At 36.8% G+C, this 12,855-nt stretch overlaps 1 protein-coding gene across 1 annotated transcript; it reads left to right on the top strand.

Moving 5' to 3' along the window:
* The first annotated feature begins 4,248 nt into the window (after nt 1–4,248).
* Nucleotides 4,249–11,870, top strand: LOC127640029 (protein ANKUB1-like). The gene is made up of 6 exons (XM_052122403.1): nt 4,249–4,320; nt 4,435–4,578; nt 6,392–6,602; nt 9,626–9,740; nt 9,840–10,775; nt 11,669–11,870. The coding sequence occupies exons 1-6, from the start codon at nt 4,312–4,314 to the stop codon at nt 11,778–11,780; spliced, it is 1,527 nt and encodes a 508-aa protein (XP_051978363.1). The 5' UTR covers nt 4,249–4,311; the 3' UTR covers nt 11,781–11,870.
* The last annotated feature ends 985 nt before the right edge of the window (nt 11,871–12,855 follow it).

The following is a 12,855-nucleotide window of genomic DNA, read 5'->3' as shown; positions in this document are numbered from 1 at the left end:
ACTCACACCTGAAATTGGGCGTGGGCACCAGAAAAGCCAACAATTATCCAAAGAATGGGCAACAAGCAAGTAATTATCCATTAGGAGTCACCCAAATATGTCACTTATCCCATCATTAAAATCACAAGATATAATAATACAAAAACAACAATAAAATCACAAAAATGGACACTGAAAGGCGTATACTCCATAAATAGGTCAAATGCCTCATCGTGCTATGAACACATTTATATATATATATATATATATATACAGTATATACACATTTCACACCAAAAAAAAAAAAAAAAAAAAGGTTTCAAGTCGAAATCTAGATTGAGCCCTTTTGGAGAGACTGTGTTATGTGTATATATGTAAAACATCTCTCTCTGTAAGAGGTTGACATAGCCTCCACTTTTAGGTTTCATAACTTGTTCAATCTAAGATCTAAGAATATACCAATGTTTACATATGTTAAAATTCTTTCCCATTGGAGAATATTGAATGATACAAGACAGACGATTGTTTATAGTCTCTTCATGTGTTCTATAAAGACATTCATTTTGATCTATGTTTTCAAAAAGCCTTTTTTAATCCAGCCATCTACATAACCTCTTTGCTGAAACCAGTGGTCAAATCGTTAAATTGTTTTTTGTACATTTAATAGTCCTGTTATTAGAAGGCTGAAAATGATTACAGTTAATGGTCAATATTACAATTAAGAAATTCTAACTCCATAAACAAATTTTAGACAAAAAAGGATTGCAATCGTTGTCAAAATAACCAAAATATACAGTAAGTTTGCATTATTGGGGGCCATAGTACTCCCCATTGCTGTCCCTTTAATCTGTAGATAGAAAACATTTTTGTACGTAAAAAGATTTCTAGTAAGCTCATCTATACAATCATACCAGGAGTTTTGTTAAATAGACACATAAAAAGAAATCAAGGGCATCAGTGCCTCCATCATGAGGAATACTGGTGTACAGTGATTCAACATCTAAAGTACCAAGCACAATGTCATTACTAGGGAGTTTGATAGGTTGTAATACCTTAATCATATCCATCAGGTCCTGCACATATGAAAGTTTTAAGAAAAAGTCAATAAAGATCGATATTTCTATTTCCGTAAGTGAGCCCATTCCTGCTATAATACTGAAGGTCTTCCTGGTGGATTACAATACCTTTGTGAGTACACTGGTGGCCAAAAGTTTGGAATTCTGTACAGATTTTGCTGTTTTGGAGGGAAATTGGTACTTTAATTCACCAAAGTGGCATTCAACTGATCACAAAGTATAGTCAGGACATTATTGATGTAAAAAACAACACCATCACTATTTGAAAAAAGTCATATAAAGATCAAATCTAGACAGCAGCATCACTCCAACATCTTATCCTTGAGTAATCATGTTAAACTGATCATTTATTACTAGAAAATCACTTGCCATTATATCAAACACAGTTGAACACTAATTGGCTTTGTGTTTGTTTTTGAGTTGCCAGAATATGCAATAGACTGGCATGTCTTAAGGTCAATATTAGGTAACAAATGGCAAAAAAAGAAGAGTTTCTCTAGAAACTCGTCATTCAATCATTGTTTTGAGGAATGAAGGGTATACAATGCTTGAAATTGCCAAAAAACTGAAGATTTCATACAAAGGTGTACACTACAGTCTTCAAAGTCAAAGGACAACTGTCTCTAACAAGGACAGAAAGAGATGTGGAAGACCAGATGTACAACTAAACAAGAGGATAAGTACATCAGAGTCTCTAGTTTGAGAAATAGACGCCTCACATGTCCTCAGCTGACAACTTCATTGAATTCTACCCGCTCAACACCAGTTTCATGTACAACAGGGGAAGAATGGCAAATAAAAAGGCACTTTTGAAACAGAAAAACAAAAAGAAAAGGTTTGAGTGGACAAAGAAACACAGACATTGGACAACAGATAATTGGAAAAGAGTGTTATGGATCTTAACCCCATTGAGCCCCAGCTTTTGTGGATCAGCTAGACTGTAAGGTGTGTGAGAAGTGCCCGACAAGACAGTCACATCTATGGCAAGTGCTACAGGAAGTGTGGGGATTAATGGAATACATGTAACAGGATTTTGTATTTAAATATAAAAAATATAAGTAACTGTATTCCACTACAGTTACAATTTAAATAATTGGTAATTAGAATACAGTTACATTCAAAAAGTATTTTGATTACTGAAGAGATAACTTTGCATTTTATTGTCATTTGTTTTATTTAATATTTAGTCCTTTCAGATGGAAAACATTTATACATATAAATGATGTGATCCAAAGTGCATTTGAACAGCGGTGAAACACTTTCTTATGATGTGTTACATTCATACGAGCAGACAGAGAAGTACGTTTGAAGTAAGTTTGGAGCAGAAGAAATAGAAATAAACCTTGTGTAAATTGTCAGCTTTATGCTAAGCTAAAATGCTATTTCAAGTCATTTTACATGCACATGTGACCAGACACCATCATATTTATTTATCAAGAAAATTCACATTAGATCATAATTTATTTTTCCAGTAAGATCTTTGATATTAGGGCACAAATCATATTCTTGATCATAATTGTTGTATTGTTTTCCTGTAGAAATATCTTAAACCCCTTAAAATGAGATTAATTTGATTGATCTTGTTTTAGAAACAACACTGCAGAAGATATTTGGGTTTTTCAGAGAATGTATTTTGTCTTACTGTACTGACAGAAACAATCTACCAGTGCTGAAGAAGTAATCCAAAGTATTTAGAATACATTACTAACCTTGAGTAATCTAACAGAATATGTTACAAATGACATTTTACAGCATTTATTCAGTAATCTGTAGTGAAATACATTTCAAAAGTAGCCCTCCCAACCCTGAGGAAGTGTGGGGTGAAGTGTCACCTGAGTATCTGGACAAACTGACCGCTAGAATGTCAAGGATCTGCAAAGCTGTCATTGCTGCGCTTTTTTTATGAGAACACTTTGAAGAAGTTTAAGAGGTTATGAAGTATTTTTTCAAATTTGTATATACATTTTTCACGTTATTAATGTCCTGACTATACATTGTGATCAGTTGAATCCCACTTTGGTGAATAAAAGTACAATTTGTTTTCCATAAGAACAAAATCTTTACATTATTCCAAACTTTTGGCCACCAGTGTATATATAACTGCTGTAGTTGAAAATCAGCAGTACATAAACATAGGCCTATACAGCAATGATAGCACCATAACTTTCTGTTGGTTGCTGTTGCTAACTTGTAAACTGTCATTCATACAAAGTCAAAAGGACAAGACCAGGAAAGGTCATATGTAAATGTCACAGTCAGTTTAATAGTGTCTCTCACAAAAGAACTTGTAAAGTTCACTGGTATTTATTTATTGGTAAGTCAAAGAAAAAGAAACTATTGCTGTCAGTCTGTCCAGAGTTTCTTGTATTGCATTTATATATAACTATTATTTTCTCATCAATGTAAGAAAAGAAATGTATCTGTTATTGATGGATTTATACATAAGGCATGTTATTTTTGGCACTTTTACTGTGTAAAAGCTGGTCGACTCTGCACGGGCCCCTCTATAAAAGTTCAGGATTCTTCTGGTTGGTGGTCTGGTGTTGAATTAAATATTTGTGTTCCTGAAGTGTTCAAGCTCAACTCATGGGCCTGCTTTCTGATGTGTTGCTATAGGAACCGAACATCCCAGTGGCAGCTTATAAAGAGATCCCAGCAACCCCTGCAAGACCACCAGAATTGTGCTGCCTGCTGTGATAGAGAGCAATGTTATAACTGTACAGAGAGAGAGAGAGAGAGAGAGAGAGAGAGAGAGAGAGAGAGAGAGCGAGAGAGAGAGTATTGATTATATGAAGCTGGTTTACAGCTCAGCAACTCCAAAGCAACAAAAAAGAAATTGCATAAAGAAAAGGAAGCTTATTGTGATGTTACTTTCAAACAATAAAGCACATCTTACATCCCATTCTCATTATTCTCATACTCCTCTTATCGTAATATATAATCATTTTATTTATATAAACAATAATAGTAATATGTATATAATTAAAATTTAGTAGTTTCAATTAATATTTTTTGCTAGTTTTTTTGCAACTTGCGTTTAATGTTAGAGATAGTCCCCTCTGTTTTATTGGGTCTGACTGAGACTCCATTGGACAGCTGACCTAGAAGTCTTCAGCACGCTCTCTCTGTGAGCACACAGAGGATAGAGATTCAGAGAGACACTGTACGTCCTGTCATGAGGGTGTCTGTTGTGTTTGAAGGCTCCTATGAGACGCTCCACATTTCTCCTTATCAGACAGTTGGAAACATCAAGAGGATGATCAAGGTATTTCAATGCAACTCTGTCAGTTTATGTTTCCACACATTACGTATTTAACCAACAACATAGTTAGTTACTGATAGAAAACTCTAGATTGAAACGTTCTTTTTGCTCAAACAGGAGCGTTTTTACGTTCAGCTGTCAGGTGATGAGCAGGTGCAGCATTTCCTGGAGCTGAGGTTCACTGGTGCCGCCCTGCAGGACAACTGGTGTGTGACAGACATTGGCATCACCACAGGAAGCACCATTCACTGTCAGGTCAAGGTACTGACCCCGGAACACACAGCAAAAACATTTTCTGTATAATATTTTTCGTTTTATGTTTTTCGATGGTTATATATGCTACTGTGTCATGATTTTAGACATTTACACAGGACATGATTTTAGGCATGACTCATTTATTGAGTTCAGTCCTTTTACTGTCTGATTTTATATGGTTTTCATGGACACAGACAAGAATGTGACTGCAGTCAAACGTTTTTTTGTATTTGCACATTTTGTACTGTATATGATTTGCTATGTGGTCCTTAAAAATAAAAAAAATGATAATAATTATTATAATAATAAGCCCTTATGACATAAGGCATATAAATGTGTGGAAGCTGGATCCTGCCACATAATAAATAATAAGAGGCAATTCTGACTTTTGTGACTATTTCTCAATTTAAATGATATATCTTTTGACTTTAAAATTTTGACTTTATATTTTAGAATTTGGGACTTTATATTTTGGAATTTCCAATGTTTTATTTAGGAATTGTAACTTTATATTTTGGAATTTGCAACTTTATTTCAGAATTGTGACTATATTTCGGAATTGTGACTTTATATTTTGGAATTGTGACTATATTTCGGAATTGTGACTTTATATTTTGGAATTGTGACTATATTTCGGAATTGTGACTTTATATTTTGGAATTGTGACTATATTTCGGAATTGTGACTTTATATTTCGGAATTGTGACTATATTTCGGAATTGTGACTTTATATTTTGGAATTGTGACTATATTTCGGAATTGTGACTTTATATTTTGGAATTGTGACTATATTTCGGAATTGTGACTTTATATTTTGGAATTGTGACTATATTTCGGAATTGTGACTTTATATTTTGGAATTTCGATTTTATATTTCTGAATTGTGACTTTATATTTTGGAATTTTTTACTTTAAATCTTGCAATTTGCGACTTCATATTTTGTAATTGTGACTATATTTCGGAATTGTGACTTTATATTTTGGAATTGTGACATTATGTCTTTCCATCTCCCAATTGTGAAAAAGTAAAGTCAGAATTGTGAAATATATGGTCAAAATTACCTTTCTTTCTTTCTTTTTCCCCAATGTCAGCATCAAGGCATCATACCAATGACCTTGTGAAAAAGTATTTTTTTTTTTTTAATTATTATTTAGTAAATGTGTAATAAAAAATGTAGAATTTTTTTTTTTTTTTTTTTTTTAGTGAAGTGACATAATTTGAAACCCTTTCTCAGCGTGGTGATAAATCTCATTCCATTCTTTCCATTTTAACACAAGTTTTAGTGTTAGCTGTGTTCATCAAGCTCAATCATTCAGTCCTGTTACCAAAATTACTGTAAGTAAAATGGTCAAACAAATATGTTTCTTTAATTATGGGGAAATTAAAATCATTAACTACAAACAACATTTGGTCGTACATAGCTCTCTACTGAGCAGCTTCATTTTGTATGTTTGAATTTTACCCTTTCATTAATTTGTTAATTTTTGTACTACCCACATTTCTTGTAACAGGAATGTAAAAATGCCTTTTCAGCTTAATGTAAAGAAATAAAAAGTTAGTGCAATATTTAGTTGACCCTCTTGTAATTTCAATTAATATTTTCTGAAGATTAAGCATCTTTCATAGACACTTGAAAACTTTCTGACAGTGACACTTTGTTTGATTTTGCAACATATGTGGAAATTATAACCGTGTGTTGTGTGTTGTGCTGTGCTGTAGTTAGAAAGTATCACCACTGGATGGCAGATGTGCACTTTATCTGAAAACCTTGCCCATTTTGTCTTGTTTTGATACAACTAAATGTTCTTCCCAACACAGGAAGTAAACAAGGCCATTCTTCATGTGTTCAGTGCCATAACGAAGGAAACACTTCCTATAATGGGAGATTTACTGAGTTCCTCTGTATCCAAACTGAAGTCTCTGGTGTCCCTGCAGTTTGGTATTCCTGTCACTGCCTTCACACTGTCCACTGAGAGCGGCCTTCTTCTGTATGACTGTAACCTGCTCAGTGACTATGCTGTACAAGCTGGTAAATCACATATTAGCAAAGTCATCTACTCACTGATACACACACACAGACAACATACAGATAATAAAGTATATCTAAACTCCATTTTTACATGTATGAAAGAAATGTGAGTGTTTTTTTGCCCATGCAAAGATTACAGACACAATGCTAGGTTCTTGTCAGGCTGTTGCTAAGTGATTTGTACGGTGTTCTGAGGGGTTTATAAAGTGTTGCTATGTTTTGGCTAAGGTGTTGTTGTAATGTGGTTGCTAAATTGTTCTGATTGGTTGCCAGAGCAGTGCTATATAGATCAAAAGATGTTCTTAGTTTTTTTAGCACGTTGGTATGCGGTTGCTAGTGTGATCTGAGTCATTTTAGCGCATTGATTTGTAGTTGCTAGGGTGTTCTATGTGGTTGCTAGAGTATTGCTATTCAGTTTCAAAGGTGTTCTGAGTAGTTTTATGTCTGGAGCTGGATGATTGGCATTACCATGTGGTTGCACAGGTATTTTTATTTATTTTTTTTAGCACGTTGCTATGAAGTTGCTATGGTGTTCTGAATAATGTATTGCATTGCTGTGTGGTTGCTTCGGTACATGATAGCTGTGCAGTATGTGTATATCTAATACACTTGGGTCTTGCTATATTTTTTCAAAGGTGCTCAGAGTCATTTGTAGCATTGTGCTATGCAGTTGCTATGTGGCTTTGAGGGTGTTCTGTGTGGTTGCTAGGGCATTGCTATGCAGTTGCAAAGGTGTTCTAAGTATTCTGAGTTTTTATTGCAATTCTGTGCAGTTGATTGGGTGTTTTGTGTGGACTATTGCTTTATGGTGACAAAGGTGTTCTGAGATTTTTAGCAGGTTGCTATGGAGTTCCTAGCATTCTCTAAGGAATTGTTGTGCATTACTATGCAGTATATTTGGTGATCTGAGGGGTTGCTAGGGCATTGCTATGCATTTGCAAAGGTATTCTAAATGGTTAGTAGCAGATTGCTATGCGGTTGCTAGGATGTTCTGCTGTTTAAGCGCATTGCTATTTAGTTGCTAAGGTATTTCGTTTAGTTGCAAGAACATTGCTAGGCGAGTTTGCAGATGTGTTCTAAATGGTGTTCTTAGTGCATTGCTGTAAGGGCTGTATTTTGTACTACCAAGATGGTTAAGACATTCACAAAAATGACATGGAAAAATATGCATCATGAGGACAATAAAATGTTTTAATTAAAACATATCCTGCTGTTGATTCAAATATAATGATAAATAACACTACAATACACTCACCTAAAGGATTATTAGGAACAGCTGTTCAATTTCTCATTAATGCAATTATCTAATCAACCAATCACATGGCAGTTGCTTCAATGCATTTATGGGTGTGGTCCTGGTCAAGACAATCTCCTGAACTCCAAACTGAATGTCAGAATGGGAAAGAAAGGTGATTTAAGCAATTTTGAGCGTGGCATGGTTGTTGGTGCCAGACAGGCCGGTCTGAGTATTTCACAATCTGCTCAGTTACTGGGATTTTCATGCACAACCATTTCTAGGGTTTACAAAGAATGGTGTGAAAAGGGAAAACATCCAGTATGCGGCAGTCCTGTGGGTGAAAATGCCTTGTTGATGCTAGAGGTCAGAGGAGAATGGGCCGACTGATTCAAGCTGATAGAAGAGCAACTTTGCCTGAAATAATCACTCGTTACAACCGAGGTATGCAGCAAAGCATTTGTGAAGCCACAACACGCACAACCTTGAGGTGGATGGGCTACAACAGCAGAAGACCCCACCGGGTACCACTCATCTCCACTACAAATAGGAAAAAGAGGCTACAATTTGCAAGAGCTCACCAAAATTGGACATTTGAAGACTGGAAAAATGTTGCCTGGTCTGATGAGTCTCGATTTCTGTTGAGACATTCAGATGGTAGAGTCAGAATTTGGCGTAAACAGAATGAGAACATGGATCCATCATGCCTTGTTACCACTGTGCAGGCTGGTGGTGGTGGTGTAATGGTGTGGGGGATGTTTTCTTGGCACACTTTAGGCCCCTTAGTGCCAATTGGGCATTGTTTAAATGCCACGGCCTACCTAAGCATTGTTTCTGACCATGTCCATCCCTTTATGGCCACCATGTACCCATCCTCTGATGGCTACTTCCAGCAGGATAATGCACCATGTCACAAAGCTCGAATCATTTCAAATTGGTTTCTTGAACATGACAATGAGTTCACTGTACTAAAATGGCCCCCACAGTCACCAGATCTCAACCCAATAGAGCATCTTTGGGATGTGGTGGAACGGGAGCTTCGTGCCCTGGATGTGCATCCCACATATCTCCATCAACTGCAAGATGCTATCCTATCAATATGGGCCAACATTTCTAAAGAATGCTTTCAGCACCTTGTTGAATCAATGCCACGTAGAATTAAGGCAGTTCTGAAGGCGAAAGGGGATCAAACACAGTATTAGTATGGTGTTCCTAATAATCCTTTAGGTGAGTGTATATTACTAATGAACTAACAATGTTTTAGAAGATGAAAACCCTTGTTTAATACAACCTTGTTAATTCTGATGATCTAGTCATAGTTTTTGAGGATTAAGGATTGCCCCTTCTGAGCTGCGTGAGCTAAAAGAGCTGAAAACCGGCAATCAAACGTGCCATAAAAACTTATTATAAAGCACAAAATACTAATGTCTCCAAAAAGGGGGAAATTAATACTTCACTAGCATTAATAATCCACAATGCCACACTAGGGCATTGCTATGTGGTTGCAAAGGTGTTCCAAGGTATTCTGAGGAATTGCTAGCATATTGCTATGCAGTTGCTAGGGCATTGCAATATGGTTGTAAAGGTTCTCTGAGTGGTTTTTAGCAAGTTGCTAGGAATTTTCTGATAGTGTAATTAAAGGTATCAATCATCCCTTTATCGCAAACAATGGTGGACGAATATTATATGCTGAATACCTGAAGTATATGCAAAAGTGAATGCAAAATAGTATATGCAAAATAGTGATGTTTGTAATAATAATACCGCTAATTAAGATTCTCTATCACAGGGCACACTCTTCGTCTGGATACTTGGGATGGCTGGAATGAATTTTTGAAAGTTTGTTTGAGAGGACACAGATGCACAGTTCAACGACATCTCTCTGACGAGAAGCCTGTACTAAGGTTTGACAACACAGTGTCTTTGGTTTAGTCAGTGCTCCTACACATATCTTTCTAAATGTTTTGGGCCACTGATATCATATAGATCCTGATCTCCTGCAGATTTCAGAAGCGTGTGGCTCTATATGTCGCAGCAGCACATGGACACTTGGACTTGGCCAGCTGGTTGATCAAGTCTGGGGTTAAAGCAGAAGATCCTGTTGGTGTCCACCCATACCGTACATGGTGCTCCGTGATGAACCATCCAGACACTCTGAAATGTCCTGCACATGCAGCTGCCGAAGCTGGACAGCTTCTGATTCTAAAACTCTTTATAAGTACTAGTATCGCAAATCTGGCCTGTTGCGATCCCAGCGGCCGCAACCTACTGCAGATCGCAATTGGACATCGGCACAGAGAGTGTGTCTCTCATTTAGTTTCTAAACTTTACACCACTGTCAACTTTCCTGGATACTCTCTACCAATGCAGATCTACCTTCAGATCAAGACATGGATACAAAAGGCTAAAATGAGACAACAACGTCTATTTGGAAGCAAAGTAGGTGACCCGGTGCAGGTCGATGGCTTTCCCATGCAGAGGATGTTCTTGAACCCCATTGGTAGAATGCTGAGGGAATGTGTGGATGTCAAAAATCCATCCTGTGGCGTTTCAATGACAACATCCTTTGTAGGTCCTTCCTGTCTCTCTCATTACCCTGCTATTCCATCTTCCCAGATTGCATCAGTAAAGCTGCCCCAGCTGCATCATTCCCAGACCCAGAAGAGTACAGGAAGAGATCAGAACCTCACCAGGAACAGGGCATGTGGGAGGAAGAACCCAACGGAAATCCTGGCAGCTGAAAATAGTTACAGGAGCACAGACACCTGGTGGAAAAAAGTTCCACTGCCCCATTCTATTCTGGACACCAGACTCCAGCATTTACTCATCAAATGCTCCACAAATTCAGCTGAAATACTCACCATCCCTCGGGAAAACTTCAGGCTGCTTTGTGGCCGAACGCTACAAGAAAATGCTATTTACTGCTTGGCCATTGCTAGGTTAGTTACTGTCTTTAAAGATGATGTTTGTAATTCTGTTTGATGTTAAAATCCTTTCTCTTATCCCAGTTTAATGCACAAGATCAAGCCATTCATTGGTTGACTTCCTGAAATGATGTCACCAGATGTGTTCGTTTGAGCTAGGGGTCAAGTTTTAGCTGGTCAGCATTCGCAGTTAGCCCCTACTGGTGGATGCATAACTTAGGGTTGCAAACTTTTCACTACACGAATATGGGATGCTTGAGCATTTTGACTGCTTCAATACCGGACGTTTCACCATCAGACCTGGGGGTATCCCCATCAAGAATTTCACCATTTGACCCGGGGGACTGGGTTCCTCTTGAGCATTCTGATGTCCATTCATGGTTGGATTTGGTTCCCTCCATGCATTTTGCTACTTAAATATAGGATATTAGGCATCTGACCCCAGTCTGATGGGAAACACCTTGAATTGTAGAACTCAAAGTGCTCAAGTGTCCCATATTCATGTCGCAAAACATTGGAAACCCAAGGTTATGTCTTTATTTCGGCCAAAATAGGGAACAGCCCAGCTTAAATGGGATAGTTGATGACACTTCTGTAACGCACCATTATGTGAAAAAAGTAGCCGTGTACTTGTGTAATTATTTGCAAAATCATTATATTATAATAGATATTTTACCAATGTTAGATTTGTTTTTTGGAGGGCTCTTAAAAGTGTGAAATGGACTTTTATATTTTCCTGTCCTCCAACTTTTGAAGTCACAGCTCAGGATAGTCACTACTGAAGGGTTTGGGACTGTGTAGGTTCTCCATCAGCCAATTGATGTTATCAGGATATTATTTTCATGCAGATTTAGAGTCATTGTTCACATGGCATTTGATTGGCTTTTTTTTTTTTTGTCCTCTCACAGTGCTTTCACAGATAAGACGTGGCTGCAGCAGCTAGCAATAGCACAGACACTGGCCAGACGCAGCATTCGAAATTTTCTCTCAGATCAACTGGAAATGGCACCCCGACCATAATCTAGAATAACAAGAGTGTAAACACAGAATAAAACATTGTGTACAGACTACATATAGTGTACCCATTAAACAGATACACATATTTTTGTATAATAGTGAGTGAGTACTAAACTTTAAAAGTGACCGTTGTCCCAGGCAAGTGATTTCCCACATAGCTAGTTTCATAGTGCTAATAACATAGCTAGTGCTGTGTTTAACTTGTGATTTCATTCATTGAACAAATATGAAGTCAAATGTGGAATTTTCTGTGGTTTGACATGTATCCATCTGAAACTGTGATATACAGAAATGCATCAAAATGGGGTGTTAGTTTACATTTTTGGTTTTAATAAGCATTAAATAATTTAACACACATAATGTGTGTGAATGCAAGGCGCTAGCCTGCCATTGGGAGTAACTTGGGATTCAGTGTCTTAATTTAAATATACTGCAAAATGTCCTGAACATTTATAAATGATATAGCATCAAAAAATTGCTGTTAGTTTTTTCAGAATAGCATAAAGAACATTTAGGACAGATAAAACATCAGAGAATCACATTACAATGCTTCCATGTGTGTATGTTTCTTTGAGTTATATATTTTTTTTCTGATTTTCTGTTATAAATATGTACTTCATATAAGATTGTTTTGTTTATATGTGTTTATGTTGCTTACAATGGGGTCCGAAAATCTATAACAACTTGGTAGAATGCTTATATTTTGTGTTAATTTTAATTTACCACAAATATTCATACTCACCGATGTTATCTAGCAGGATTATAATTACAATAATAATTACAAAGAGCATCTTGTGTGCTTCTATGACAGCAATTAAATATAACCATCAGTTGTTGGTGAGTTTGGACGAATCGCTGTGGCGTTTCTAAAAAAGGACTCAAACCCTAAAATATACAAGGAAGCCACACGTGAGTACAGTGATTTGCTCTTTGTTGATCTGTTGATGACGATGATGTAGGGAAACTCAACGTGCCATCAGAGAGCATCCAGCACGGTGTGGAAGGGTTGATTTACCTCCTCACCGAGGGCTCAAAAATGGTGTGTATATTTAACACTTAACCACACTGGGGCTGCTAA

Source organism: Xyrauchen texanus, chromosome 48 (assembly GCF_025860055.1).
Source record: "Xyrauchen texanus isolate HMW12.3.18 chromosome 48, RBS_HiC_50CHRs, whole genome shotgun sequence".
Taxonomy (NCBI): Eukaryota; Metazoa; Chordata; class Actinopteri; order Cypriniformes; family Catostomidae; genus Xyrauchen; species Xyrauchen texanus.
This window is presented reverse-complemented; position numbering and strand designations above follow the sequence as displayed.